The sequence below is a fragment of the Canis lupus genome, chromosome 15 (assembly GCF_011100685.1).
Source record: "Canis lupus familiaris isolate Mischka breed German Shepherd chromosome 15, alternate assembly UU_Cfam_GSD_1.0, whole genome shotgun sequence".
NCBI classification, from domain to species: Eukaryota; Metazoa; Chordata; class Mammalia; order Carnivora; family Canidae; genus Canis; species Canis lupus.
In genome coordinates, this window is record NC_049236.1 from 1,003,785 (window position 1) to 1,019,281 (window position 15,497).

At 43.5% G+C, this 15,497-nt stretch overlaps 1 protein-coding gene across 4 annotated transcripts in view; it reads left to right on the forward strand.

The window, feature by feature from the left end:
• Positions 1-5,122: 5,122 nt before the first annotated feature.
• FOXJ3 (forkhead box J3) overlaps positions 5,123-15,497 on the forward strand; it is a 141,841-nt gene continuing 131,466 nt past the window's right edge. For 2 of the 4 annotated variants that reach the window (XM_038557690.1, XM_038557691.1), the window contains exon 1: positions 5,123-5,327. In XM_038557690.1, coding sequence (XP_038413618.1) covers positions 5,138-5,327 — 190 coding nt within the window. In that variant the 5' untranslated portion in view covers positions 5,123-5,137. The other 2 variants (XM_038557694.1, XM_038557692.1) reach the window with 2 other exon arrangements.

Below are 15,497 nucleotides of genomic sequence, written 5' to 3' on the forward strand. Positions count from 1 at the left end.
CCTAGAGCCAGGCAGTTCTGGGTTCAAATTCTAACTACCACTCTCACTACAGAGCCTCTATTTCTCCTTCTGTAAAATGGGCATGACCGGGGTATCTGGCTGGCTCAGTAGGTAGAGTATGTGACTCTTGATCTTGGGATTGTGAGTTCGAGCCCCACGTTGGGTGTAGAGATTACTCAAAAAAAAAAAAAAAAATCTTTAGAAAAATAAATACATAGAATGGGGATGACCATAGTCTTGCTACATGGATTAAATGAAAAAGTATGAAAGGGGCTGTCATGTTCCCAATCATACAAGGAACACTCAATAAATATTAGCCACTCTCTCATCATGCTAGAGTTTCTTGATTGTTCTTATTCAGCTCATTAGGCATGAAATAGGTCAATACTTCACAACTTGAAATCAAACAGTTGTTTCCTAACTGCCATGTTTGTACCTGGAGTTTCAGGCTCCTTTGAGCTGCAAACCTTGGCTTTCTTTTCCTGCTAACCAGGTTTTTCATTCAATCATTCCAAAAGATAGAGCTAACTAACTGGAGAGAGGAGATTTCCTCTAATCCTACTCTATTTGAACATCTCCTGACTCACTCATTCTCGTGCCACCCAAATTTCTTCTACACCATTGCTTACACACAATGTAAATACTTCAGTTAATCTATGTATTTGTTCATATTTGTTCAGCTGTCTCAATGCCCTTGTGTCTTTCGTTATGCTTTTAATTAGCTTGGTCAATCCTGAGTGAAGGCAAGCCAAGGTTTGAGCCAGGTGGTTACAAGGAAGACGGATGGGGGTTACAGAGCAGGGAAGGTAGATGGTGTGAGTGCACTTGTGCAAGTGCATTGCTAGAACTTGGAAAAAGTTTAGGCTGCTGCCTTCTACTAGGAAGAAATATTCTAAGCTATTCCTTTCTTCTGCCGTCCGGATCTAATCTGAAGTTAATACCAAGCTCCTAGAGAGCAGGAACTTAATTTACGGATGGTTAAGGCCATAGAGTGCTATGGCCTAGCTTTATGAGTTTGTTACTCCCATCAGTCACTAGTGTTTAAGGACCACCTACATGACTGTAATTTCCATGGCCTCTATTTTCTCATATTTACCCAACCTCTGACTTTATACAAGCTGTCCTCTGCTACCCCAGATTTTCTTCCTCTACTTCAGCCTTGCTTCTGTCTTTACATGGCAAACTCCTACTCATTTATTCAGACTTAGTCTTAACCTTACCATTAAGGGTGCAGCTTTTTTTGGTGCCCCTGTCCCCATCTAATCTGAGTTAAGCCTTGTTTTTTTTTTCTCTGTTTCCGTGGCACAAGTACAAATCTCTACCAAATTGCATTGGGATTGTTTACATGTCTGCATCTCCAGCAGCCTAGGAGTTTGCTGAAAATAGAGAATTTATGTATTCCCTTTTGACTCACTAGTATTTAGCCCAATATACGGTCTAGAGTAGGGTCTCAATAAATGATTATCGAACGCTAGTCAAGTATGCATAGTGTCCAACACCCAACTGCTGAGTATCATCTTTAAATAGCATTTGTGGTGCTGAGAGCTTCCCAGTGGCCTTTGTATATAGGCTTTGTTGTTGTCACTATGCATTGAATATGTGAAATATAAAGTATCATCTAAAGATATCCAGGGAATCTGGAAGGATCCTTCAGGGCTGGGGAATAACAGGAGGGACTCTCTCATGTTTTTCTCTCTTCCTCTTGTAGGTCTTGGCTCATTTTAAATTCATTTCTCATTTTCTGCCTTCCTCTTACAATAAATGCAGAGAGAAAAGGAACAAGTAAAACCTCAAGTGTCTAAGTGGCTGTGGGTCACGTGAAGCACTGAACACCCTGCTGATGTACTGCCGGTGTGGCTGAATCAAGGTTTCTGTAGGGCAATTACAGCCTAGCTCAGGGCTGTTTCTTTCAGAGAATTTATAATCCACACGAGGCTGGGAAAAGATCACAAACAACACAAAACAATAAAATCTCTATCTCATTGCTGTCAGCAATCTATTTCCTCTTAAGGAGTTGCTCTCCTTTTTGAGGGCTCTCCTGCTCACCACAACTGTGAGCCAGCCTACCCCACCTCCCAAGACTGGATGAATTACTCTCTTCTGAGCTGACACTCAATCTTGTACATAATGCCTTTCAGGTCTCTATTTGTATTTATTTATTAATTATTATGATTATTATTTTTAAGATTTTATTTATTTATTCATGAGAGAGAGGGAGCAAGCCAGAGATAACAGGCAGCGGGAGAAGCAGGCTCCCTGTAGGGACCCTGATATGGAACTCGATCCTGGAACTCCGGGATCAGGACCTGAGCTGATGCTCAACTGCTGAGTCACCCAGGCACCCCTTAATTATTATTTTTAAAATAGATTTTTAAAAGATTTATTTATTTATTTGACGGGGTAAGGGGCCGAGGGAGAGGGAGAGAGAGAGAAACCCAAGCCGACTTCCTGCTCAGCACAGAGCTGGATGCTGGGCTTGATCTCATGACCCTGAGATCACAATCTGACCTGAAATCAAATCAGACACTCAACTGACTGTGCCACCCAGGCACCCTGGGGGAGCCTTTATTTTATGGCAGCCTGTACATGGGTCCCTTTTGCTAGGTAGCTATGGGTTCTTGTTTCCATTTAATAGGCAAGAAAATGAGACTAAGTGAAACTAAATTGCTTGATACACAGGCACACAAGAACTAAGCTATGGAACACGAGATTAAACGCAGGTTTACCTTCCCAGGCTGGGTTTAAAGATTTCATGCATTTATTTGAGAGAGAGAGAGCATGCACCAGCACACAAGCAGGGGGAGCTGCAGGCAGGAGGGGTAGCAGCAGGCTCCTGGCTGAGCAGGAAGCCCGATGTGGGGCTTATTCCAGGATACTCTTTCCCTTATCATAGTGTAATGTCATTGTCAGATCTATTTGCATCGAACAGTATACTGTGAATTTTTTTTTTTAAGATTTTATTTATTTATTCATGAGAGACACACACAGAGAGAGGCAGAGACACAGGCAGAGGGAGAAGCAGGCTCCATGCGGGGAGCCTGATGTGGGACTCGATCCCGGGTCTCCAGGATCACACCCTGGGCTGAAGGCGGTGATAAACCGCTGAGCCACCTGGGCGTCCCAATACTGTGAGTTCTTATAGAGACTGTATCCTATTTTTCCTACTGATCCAAGTCATCATCTTGAACCAGGACAGTGGAGCCTCTGGCTTCCAATGGCCACTCACCATCTACTCTTAGCACCGTAGCTAGAGTGGTCTTTTGAAAGCATGAGCTGCATATTGCTCCTCTGTTCAAAGCCTGGTGGTGGATTTTTTTAATTTAAGATCCTTACAGCGGCCTACAAGACCCCACTGTGACCTTATCTGTCCATTCCTGCCTCTGTTGCTCACCTTGCTCTAGTTGTTCTGGATTCTTCCTGGTTTCTAACACTTTCAGGAATGCTTTCGCCTCCGGGCCTTTCCACTAGCTAGTCCTTCAGCCTGGGACACTCCCAGACAAAGGCATGGCTCACTCCCTCACCTCTTTCAAGTTTCTCATTAAAGTCACCTCATGAATTGGGCTCTCCCTGATGGCTGTTTAAGATCCCATCCTGTAAAACCAGAATTGGAATACTAATGAATCTCCCTTCATTTCTCTTCCACTAAATCCTCTTTGCTTACCCCTATTACCTTGCTCCACACATCTAGATGTTTTGATAACTCCTCCCTCTCCTCCTCTAAATATTTTCTTTTTCTCCCTCCCTTTTGCCTCAATACTGGCCTAAGGCCATTCGCCTAGATTAACACATGAGTTTCCATGATGAAAGAAGTGAGGTATAATGAAACAGAAAAATATGAAATGCCTCAGCTGAAGCTAGAAAGGAAGCTGGACTATGAAGATGTCAGGTTTGAATTCCAGCTGGTTTTTCTCTCCTGAGCCTCAATTTCATCAGCTGCAAAGATGAGCATAAGAGTCCTTTCTCACAGACTTGCGAAAGCATTGCATGAGAGGACACGTGAAAGCACCTGGCATGTGGTCTCCACTAGCTGGACAGTCCACCAGGTCGGAGCTTTGGCTTGTTCTCCACTGAGGCCCCAGCACCTAACACATGGTTTGGCTTTGTTGAATAAACCTACTACTACTACTACTACTACTACTATTATTATTATTATTTTAAGATTTCATTTATTCACTAGAGAGAGAGCAGCACATGAGCAGGGGAGGCAGCAGAGGGAGAGGGAGAAGCAGGCTCCCCTCTGAGCAGGGAGCCCAACATGGAACGCAATCCCAGGACCCTGAGATTGTGACCTGAGTGGAATTCAGATGTATAACCAACTGTCTGGCATAACCCAGGTGCCCCAAATAAAACTAATATTGATAAATAAACTGCTATTGTTAAAAAAAAAAAAATCCCAAGCCCTACCGTCCTCCAGTTTTCTTCACATCTCTTACCCTGGTCTCTTTTCAGCCATAGCGCTGAATACCTTTTAACACACCAAATAATTTTCTTGTTAGGTTAATCGCCTTTCTCTCCACAATAAATGAAAGCTCCGAAAGGGAAGGATGCTTCCTCCTCCTCCTCTCTCTCTACTGTTTGCTGATGCATCCAAAGCACTAAAATAGTGTCTGACAACCTTAATAGTAATTGGCAAGTATTTGTTGGACAAATGCGTGAATGAACCTTTTTATTTTCAGAGACTTGCTAGCGTCTTAAATATAGAAAAGGAGGGCAGCCCGGGTGGCTCAGTGGTTTAGCGCCGCCTTCAGCCCGGGGCCTGATCCTGGAGACCCGGGATCCAGTCCCACGTCGGGCTCCCGGTGCATGCAGCCTGCTTCTCCCTCTGCCTGTGTCTCTGCATCTCTCTCTCTCCTCTCTGTGTATGCTCATGAATAAAAAATTAATTAATTAATTAAAATGGAATACAGGAGTACTTTGAATGCCCAGCGCCTAGAAATGTTTGGCCAATGGCAGGTGTTCAGTGTTTGCTGAAGGAGCTGGGTACTCAGCTCCTTAACTACCTGAGGTCTTTATCCGATTCCCTACCAGACCATTGTCAAAAAAAGGTTCCTAGGGCCAATTCGCATCGAACACTGAGCACCTACTGTGAGCTCAAATGCATGCTTGGTGCTCGCCTTTTAGAGACGTGACTGACCCAATGATGCAACAACAGATTAGAGGTCTGAACGTAATCAAGCATGAAATTACAGGGCAGATCCGCAGGGCTAATAATCTAGAGAAGGAAACCGTGAAGATTGACGTAGAAGGAGATTCCGAGTTCACGTCTTCCGAGCTACCCTTGTGCAGGTTCCACCTGTTGGGAGCAAGGACCGTAACCGGGACAACAGGTGTCGCATCAGAAGGGCCTCGGTGCTGTGCTCTCAGCAGGAAGCTAAGGCTCGACCGGGGATGGGCTCGGTGGACGGGTCTAGAAGCCTGGGCTCGACCGCGCCAGCTGCCCGCGCCGTGCAAAGGTGGAAACGGGGTCCGGTTTCCCGGCGGAGGCGGAGGCGGAGGCGGAGGCGGAGGCGGAGGCGCTCGTCGCCACCGTGAGGGGGCGGGGGGGGGGCGGACAAGGTCACAGGGCGCCGTGGCTCTGGGGCCCGAGGAGTCCGGGAGCCGCGGGTCCCTGCCGTCCCCCACTACGGGGCCGCCCCCAGTCCCCAGCCGCCGCTCGGAGGCGCAGGGACCCCCGGAAGCGCTCGGAACCGCCAGACGCGAGCCCCCGGCGCCCCGGGGCACTACTTGTCCCCGCGGAGGGATCCCGCGCGCGCCGATCCCGCGGAGGGGAGGGGACGCCGCCGACGCCGGGCCGGTGACGCGCTGACGCAGCGACGTCGCGGGGGGCGGGGCGGGAGGGGAGCGGGCCGGGAAGTAGTTCCGGGTGCGCGGCCCCGGATGTTGGCTGCTCCCGCCGCCGCCGCCGCCGTCGCCGCCGCCGCCGCCGCCGCCGCCGCAGCCGCTCTCGGCGCTGCTCGGGGCCTCGGCCGCTCGCACCAGGCGCCGTTGGGGCCTTTCCCGGGGGGCGGAGACGCACGCAGCGGCCGGGGGCTCGGCCGGGCCGTCCCGGCCTGCGCAGCCTGAGGTGAGTGCCCGCCGCCCGGGCGGCGGGGCCGAGGCGGCGGGCGAGGAGGCGGGGCTGGGGCATCTCCCGGGACGGAGGCAGGGGCTCCCCTCTCGGCCGCGGCCGTGCGGCGGGGCGGCGGGGCGGCGGCGGCTGGCGGGCGGCGAGCGCTGCGTCCCTCCCTCCCCCGCGGCGCTCGGCCTCAGCTGCTGCTGCCCCTCAGCCGGGAAGCGGCGGCTCCGCGCCTGCCGCCCCTCCCCCAGCGGGGCCCCGGGGCGCCGGACGGGCTTCCCGGGGGCGCCGAGCGCGCGGACAGCGGCCGTCCGCCCCTCCCCGGGGCCTGCCCGCCGCCCCGCCGGCCCCCGACCTCGGCACGAGGCAGCTGCTTCCCCTCCGGCCCGGGGCGGGGCGGGGCGGGGCGGGGGGGTCGGCCGCCGGGGGTGCCCTGCGGGTGCGGCCCGCGCACCCCGACGCCGCGTCCTCCGCGGGCACCGGGGCGAGCGGCCGCTCCATGCGGACGTGTTGCTGTCCCGTGTGTGTTGCATCCTGCCCACGTGGTAGGGTGTCTCCCCCCTCCCCCCTCCATTTTTCGCAGCTGGCGAGGAGGGAGGTCTGCGCCGTGCTCCGTCCTCCGAGGCTGGTCGTGGGGTCAGTGCGCGTCGCCCCGGCCGACCTTAGGTTGGGGGGCGGCGGGAGAAGCCGGCGTCGTACTCTCGGAAACTGGAAGCCGCGGGGGACGCGGCAGGGCTTACTTTCCCAGACCTCTTCCCTTCTGCGCTTTTAGCTGTTTTCGTCCCCCCCCCCCCCCCCGCCCCATCCGTTGCCTGCGACTCCACCGGAGTGTGCTCTAGCTGCTGATGCACCGAGGTGTGCAGTTTGCACTTCTCCGTTCTACTTTCTGTGTGTCTGGTTGGCAGAGGTTTTTCTTTTTCTTTTCTTTTTTCCTCCTGTGTCGCGCCAGTTTACGTCTCCGTCTCTAAGCGGATTCCCGAATGAGCGGAGTCGGGCTGGCCAGGGACCGAGCGATCGGTGGGCATCTGTTTTGTTTTTTCCAGACCCTCATTCATTCATTCATTCATTCATTCATTCATTTATTTTTATTTTTTATATTTTCCTTTTTGCTTCCCAGCGAGACGAGTGCGTGTTGTGGAAGTACTTACCTGCTTACCTGTATGGCTCTTGGAACGCGGCGCTCCGTAGTGTCCCTGAGTCCCAGAGGTCGTGGGAGCTCCTTTATATCACTTTTCCTGTTTTTTCTTTTTTTTTTTTTTTCTGTTGAGTATCTTTGCGCTCCTCTGTTTTCTGAAACTGGTTTTGAAACGCGTTTTGGGGGTAGTTTGTTTTCCTTTAATGTCCGCGTCCCAGGTTGAGGGCTCCTTGCATCTTCCCGTGTCTCGCTCCTGTGTGACCACAGATTGCTCCCTTAACAGGGCGCAGGCTGCACTCGCAGTGAGAGAAGCCTTATTCCTCCTAGACCAGAGCAAATATTTATACAAAAGCAGCAGCTCCCTTCACTTTTCTGTTTGGATGGCATATATTCATGAGGTGGGATTGAATTCTTAAAGGTTTTCGTTTTTATGAGACACCTGAGGATTTTTGTTTTCTTTTAGTGTCTCGGAGTTGAGGTGAATCTCGTTACCGATATTTGTGATACTGGGAACTTTTCATGTATTTATGAGGTGTTTGTTGGCTGGGGTCAGGACATGTTTATTTTGGCTCTCTTTGGTTCATTAGTTTGGGCCAAATAAAAAAAATCCTTAATATTACGAAGTCACTTTTTAGATTCCAAGTTGGCTGGCATTCTCTTTCTTGATTTTTTTTTTTTTTTTTTTGCGTTGTGCATTCTTTTTGAGTGTATATATATATTTCCTTTTATGTGGTACAATTGTTAGTGTATTCTATGCAAAATAAAAATATTTAAATACAGATTCTATCTGCTTTCATTATGCTAAGTATGGGTGGGGCAGTGGAAAATAGAGACTGTTTTTCTGATGTATTCTGAAGCATATTTTTTTTTAGCAAGTCAGCATTTGTGTCCTGAAAAATACTGTGCTGTGTGTGAAGTAGTCTGTGTGAAGAGACACGGGAATAAAATATGTCTCTATCTATAAATGCTTCAACTTCTATGGGGAAACAACACGTAACATACGTGTTCATAAACCACCAAGCAACATCAGACGCCTGATTGGGATAACAATGCCCAACCTCAAAAGTATAAGTGAGATTTGCAAAAGATAGGAATTTTCAGAGGGGAGGAGATGTATTCTAGGAGAGTGAAGGAGTATTTACAGAGATAGAGAAGTGACAATGTGTATAAAAGATACAGCAAGCGGGTTGACCTGCACAAAGAGTCTGGATTGGTAAGTAGTCATAAATGAATTCAGGATTAGTGAGTGGGTATTGGTTGAGGACCTATCAAGAATGTAATGTTTAGTTTGTTGGGGTACCATATTGGATTCTAGACTAGAAGTAAGTTAGTGCATATTGTTCCTGAGGAAGGTTTTGTATTATCGGAGTGTTCTGGAGTGAGGAGACTGACAAGAATGGTCTTGGAGAATTTGGGGAATAAGATGAGGGTCTGATACAAGGTAATGATTATTATGGAAATAAAATAATACCTAACATTTATTATTTCCTGTATGCCAGGGATTGTTCTAAGCTCATTACATGTATTTATCTCAGAATCTTCTTAAAGGTCTTACTATTTTTTTTTTTTTTTTTAAGATTTTATTTATTCATGAGAGACAGAGAGAGGCAGAGACACAGGCAGAGGGAGAAGCAGGCTCCATGCGGGAAGCCTGACACGGGACTTGATCCTGGGACTCCAGGATCACACACAGTGCTAGACCACTTAGCCACCCAGGCATCCCCGAGATCTTACTATTCTTATGAAGAAATTGAGTTACAGAGAGGTTAAGTAACCTGTCCCAAATCCTTGCAGAGCCAGGATTTGAACCCCGGCAGTCTCATCTTTGAGCTTTTGCACTTAATTGTTAAATGAAACTGTCCTAAGAAAGAAACATAGGATATGTAAGAAGATGTATGTGTGAGTAAAAATTAATTTGAACTTAGTGATGATTGTGGACGAAGGGAAGATAGCAAATAAAACATTAAAAGATAAAAGCCTAGAGTCCTGGGAGGATGATTGATAATAGGAAATTAGGAAAGTATCACTGTGGGGCAACATTAATTGGGGTAAAATCAGTTTTTCAGTAGCAGGCTAGTTTCTTGCCAGTCCTGATGGTCTTTTCTCCTTGCTGGTCTGACTCTGGAAATGAAGACTAGTTTAAGCAAAACAATTAGAAAAACATCTTTTTTTTTTTTTTTTTTAAAGATTTTTATTTATTTATTTGTGAGAGGGAGAGAGTAGGAGAGCACAAGTATTGGAGAGAGAGAAGCAGGCTGCCCATCCAGTGAGGAGTCCAGGATTCTGGAATCATGACCTGGGCCAATGGCAGCTGCTTTACCAACTGAGCCACCCTAGCACCCTGAAGAACAGATACCTATTTGGAAGAAAAAAATGTACTCCACATTGCAAAGTCACATAGAAATAGGATAGAAATTATTTTAGTTGAGCCTCAGTACTGCTTCCCAGCCTTAGAAAAGACCATAAAGAATGACTAGAGTAACATTGAAATATTTGTGGTACATTACTATAGGATTAATAGAGATAAAAATATTGATTGTTCACTGACCAGGGCTGTAGATGGTAGTAAAAAACAGGTGAGTAGATGAGTGATAGGAAGTTAGTAGTATGATGGTGAAAGGCCTTTGAGGTTTGGAATTTTGGGTGACGTTATAGACTAACAGGTAAACATTCTGAGGAGAACCAGGAAGTACATCAGTGCTATATGGAAGCCAAGGATAGGAGAAGTAGTATGGTTGATAAGTGTCAGAGATAGTCTGAAAGTTCAAAAACAATCAGCATGGTGAAGACTATTATTCAAGTAGGCCTGGGAAGTAAATTTTAACCTTAGAATTTTGAAAGGAAAGAATAGGTGTTTGATTTGTTTTCCACAGAAGGATTTGTAGAGACATTATGGTCTGGTGTGGTAATTTTTTTAAAAAGATTTATTTATTTTAGGGGGTGGGGAGAGAGAGGGAGAGTCTAAAGCCGACTTTGTGCTGTGTGTGGAGCCTGACGCAGGGCTCTTCTTACAAGCCTGAGATCACAACCTGAGCCGAAACCAAGAGTCAGACTCTTAAGCTAATGTACCACCCAGGGGGCCCCGGTGTTGTAATTTTAAGGATTTTTTTCCTAATGCTTCCACCAGTCTCTTTCTTGTCCACATGTCAGAGCTACTCAAATATCAGAAAATTCACTTTTTTTTTCCTTAAAAAGAGAAACAAATGTATTCTAAAACCAGTGACTTTATACTTGAATGGTTCTCACAAACTTTTCTTACTCTTTTTTTTTAAGTTTTATTGAGGTATAATTTACATAGTATATAGTTTGCTCATCCAAATTATACAGTTCAATGGTTTTTAGTATATTTAGTATATTAAGTTGTACGTCCATCACCACAGTCATCTTTAGTCATTTCATCAACCCATAAGAGAAAGTCTGTATTCTGTTCTGGACATTGCATATAAATGGAATCATAACAGCATAAGGTATCTGGGTTCTTTGACTTAGCATAATGTTTCAAGCGTTATCCATCTTGAGGTTTGTATCAGTATCTCATTCCTTTTTATTGCTGAATAATACTCCATTGTATGGCTATACTACCTTTTATTTATCCCTTCATTAGTTGGACATTTGGGTTTCTTATTCTTGTAAAAACCTTTCCCTTTCTTCATCTTAGCCCTTACTTGTCAATCTTATTCCTCCAGTGGCTTTTCTTTTAGATTGTAACCTCTGCTATGCATTCTAATAGGAATTGGGGATATAAAAATGAGTAAGACATGGCCCTTGAACACTTAACATATATTTTCTCATACATCATCTCATTTCATATCACAACAGTCCTGTGATGTAGGCAAAGCATTTTTTTAAGATGAGTGATTCAAAGTTTAGGTGACTTGCTCAAGATTGTACATCTAAATCTGTAATAGAGCTGTGGGATCTTCTTAGTCCATGTTCATTGCCATTTCTGCTACTCTGTGCTATTGTCTAAGTTAAAGGATTCCTATGTGAATTTCTGGATAATTACAGGGGCTGGGAAATCTTCTTAGTAAATCAGTAATTTTTAATGATTAATCTTTAGGACTTAAAATGAAGAAATCTGTATGTGTGTGTATTTTTTTTTTAAACCAGATTCTGTCACTTGTTTGCTGTGTGATTTAGAGAAGTCATTTCATATTCCTGTCTTTTCTTCAGATCACCAGTGAGTATTTATGTGATGATAATAATAGTAGAGAACATTTTCTGAAGCCTTAGTATGGGTCCAAAACTTACTATGAGTACTTTACGTTTATTATTAATATAATCCTTATAACAACTCTAAAAGGTAGGTTTTATTTTTATTAATTTTATAGGCACAGAGAAGAAACAGGCACAGAGAGATTAAGTAGCTTGTCTGAGATTCTATAGCCAGGGATGGAAAGAGGCAGGATTTGAACGCCTGCAGTCTATTTTCAGAACTTAGTGGCTGTTAATCACTACATTGTACTGCTTACTGTGTTATGAGTTAATAGAGGGTAATATTTCAAGTAAGGGCATGATGAGAGTATGAAGATTGGATATTGAGTATGTTGGGGAAGCAAACAGCAAAATTAAAGCTGACATTGTGTCCACATTTTTTAAAACTACGAACCTGATTCTAGTGTACAGAGATACATGTTGTTTATGCTTACAGGCACCTTTTTTGTTTGTCCTTCCTAACAGCCTTTCAACTCAGAAATTGCATTATTTTCAGTGCTCTTCACCATTGGCTTTGGTAATCACTTAGCTTTTCACGTTGCAGCTGTTCAGAAACCTTGGCTTGGGACAGCTAAAGCTTACTTTTACCTCTCCTCAGCCTTTCTATAACTGAATTTTCGTTTTCCATTTTCAACAGTTAGTGTTTCAGTCCTAGATAGAGGTATTCTACCCTCCTTCACTTGAAAACTCAGAAAACATCGCAGTGGCATTTTATAACAACTGTCAAAAAAATTTGATCATCTTAATTGGCATAATTGGATTTTAGTGCACAAATAACAAGAACCAAAGCACAGTGTTTTGGTTAAAGAGATTGACTTACACTGAAATTGGAAAAGGCATCTGCTATACAGGATTTTGGATTTAATAGAATTTGTTATAACCAGATCAGCAAAGCATTATTACTGTGGGCCATCTGTTGGGATATGGAAATAGCTTTGTTATATGGAACCAGATGTTGTATTTATATTTATAACAATGGCATTCTACTTATTTTAAGTAACCTTTGTAGTTAGGTAGCTTCGGCTTCTATTCTACATGACATACTAACTGATAACCTGAGAATGTGATGTCTTTCAAACTGGTTATTACTTTTTTATAGAATTAAGACAAAGCAACTGAAACAGAAAGCAAATGAGACTTATACATGTCAGACTTTTGTACTGTGACAAGGTAAAATATAGGATAAATAAGAATATGATTTTATTAGGACCGTATTCAAGAACTCTTTTTTTTTTTTTTAGATTTTATTTATTTATTCATGAGAGACCAGAGAGAGAGAGAGAGAGAGAGAGAGGGGCAGAGACACAGGCAGAGGGAGAAGCAGGTTCCACGCAGGGAGCCTGATGTGGGACTCGATCCCAGGACTTCAGGATCATACCCTGGACTGAAGGCAGGCGCTAAACCTCTGAGCAACCCAGGGATCCCCAAGAACTCTTACTTTGACACATTTAATAAAGCGTAGAATCTAATAATTACTAAACCACTCTGGTTTCTTAAAAATTTTAGCATAAATGTGAAGTGATTTTGTTTTGGTATAATCAGACCTACATTGCCACTGTCCTGCCTGACTTTATTTCCTATCATCAATGGGTAATGGACTCCCACTTATGGAATGTAATAAGAGGAACTGACTGTTGTTGGAACATAATCTTAGAGGACTCTCTTTTTAGTTGAATGCTAATAGTTTAGGAGTGGGCAAAGTCCTTGTGTGGGAGTTTTTAGAGTCTCTATAAACTTTACATGTTGGCTTTCTTAGTCCATTTGGGCTACTACAACAAAATACCACAGCCTAAGTAGCTTGTAAGTAACAGAAGTTTATTGCTTATGTTCTGGAGGCTATAAAGTCTAAGATCAAAGCACCAGCATTGTTGCCTTTTGGTGAAGGCCCCCTTCCTGGTTCATAGCTGGCACCTTAACATAGTGGAACTCCAAGGGATCCCTCTGGAGTCTCTTACAGGTTACTAATCTCATTCATGAAGGCTCTACTCTTAAGACCTAAGCACCTCCCAAAGACCTACTTAATATCATTTTGGGGGGTGAGGATTTCAACATGTGAATTTTAGAGGGGACAGAAACATTCAAACTCTAGCATAGCATTAACTATTTTTTCATTATCTTCATCTGTAGAGAGAGGGTCATGAAGAATTGGGTCACATATGGGAGAGGGTCACTGAAGAGTTGATCCATTATTCCAGGATGACCCTATATTTGAAGGATACTACCCAGTAAACTTTCAGCTAAACTTTTCACCTGGAGTACAAAGCTAAAAGCTGTAACTGAATTCACCTACTGGAGAGCATCCTGCCCAGTGGTACAATGATATCAAGGAAATAAGATTGATCTGATTGTTAGAGTGCTGATGTTATCCTATTTAAAGATCTCAGAAATTAGGATTAGAATTTTTCTTAAAGTTGAGACCTGTCTTTACTGTATATTGATACACAGATTTGTGAGGGGAATGGATGAGGGGTCAGACTACTAGAACTCGCTAATAATTTCAAATTCTGTTTGCTTACAGAGAGATGGGAGTACAATATGGTAAAAACAAGTTATTGTTGAGATCCTAGATTTTGGTTGGTGGCCACATGGATGCTTATTAAATTGTTAAAAATGACTAAAGGTTTTGTGCCTTGGCTGTAGAACTTTGGGAAGTACAGACATACAACAGTCAAATATGCTGTAATCAGGAGCAAATTGACTGTCCTAGCAGGAGATGAATAATATATGGCATCATTTTCTGCTAGTGTGGTTGGGTCTGTGAATTTATAACATGCTTTACCTGTCTACCCTGTGTGTAAGGAGTTCTTAATGGTGTTGTCTCACCATGTGTGTGTGTGTATGTGTGTGTGTGTGTGTATAGTTAGTATCACCATCGGAAAAGGCATTTTGCATATTTGGGGAAGTACTGTTTTATAATCTATATTATAGGGGATGTGTGTTTTGGAAAAATATCCATCTTACATTTGAATAATACTTTCTGAAAAGCATTTTCTCTGATCTGTTGGATTTTGGAACCTTGCAACAGCCCAGTAATAGTGGTAGGGCAAATAATACACCTATTATTGATAAATAGAGAAAATGATACAAGTTAAGACTTAGTGTTACTCAAGTCCTTTAATAGAGCAGAGACAGGAACAAAGATCTTGCATTCTGTTTCTGGTCTTGTACTCTTCATAGAAAACTGGCAAAATTTTTATAAAGAACATACTTTGGATTTTTGAGGTAGAAATTAGAGGTTATGGACCCCAAAGGACCTGGGCTATGTAGAGCAGAATTTGTCTTGTGATAATATCAGACTAGGGACTTAAAACTATTGAGAACAACTTCTTCCCTTGTTAAATTTGGGTCTATTTCCAGTTGTTGGATATATTTTTACTTGAGTCTGCTTTCTTTGTCTTTGTAGAATTTTGGAGGCAAGGAGGGAGATAGAATCAAAAGGGACACTTTCAAGAATTACAAAATAGCAGATTTGGTCTTATGGAAGTACATATCTATAACATGTAGACATTAAGAAAATGTTCCTGGAACATGAATCTGCTGAGGGAACTTAGGTTACTGTCATAATGTGAGTCTATTGTCTCTTGCCTAGGGGGTAGGAAGAGTAATAGTATATAAAGAAGTTACAACTGCATAGAAAAAAAATTTTGAAAGAAAGCATCACAATGAGTAGTCTTTATTTTCTCCTTTAACCTGTTTATATTTTCTGAGTTCTCTACTGTGAGCTTATATCATTTTTATAATCAGAACAATTAAACATGTATGAGAATTTAGAGGATTCAGAGAAATGTGAATCATAACACTTTTGAAAAGCATTTTAAACACTTGGTGCTATCACAGTATTTTGCTTTCTAGACAGTTAGGTTCATAAATCAGTTTGATAATAAATTATTTCATTATAATCTATTGGTTAAGTTGTAGGTGTAATAAGTGTTTTGGGTTTTCTTCACATTAGAATTTGGTCATTTAGCTTTGCTGATTAAGGAATTAATTTTAGTTCCCTAGAAGCAACCAAGACTTTAGGTTTACTTACAGTAATTACTTATCAATAAGTGATCTTAAAATAGCACTGTGGTTTATAATGAAAACTAGACT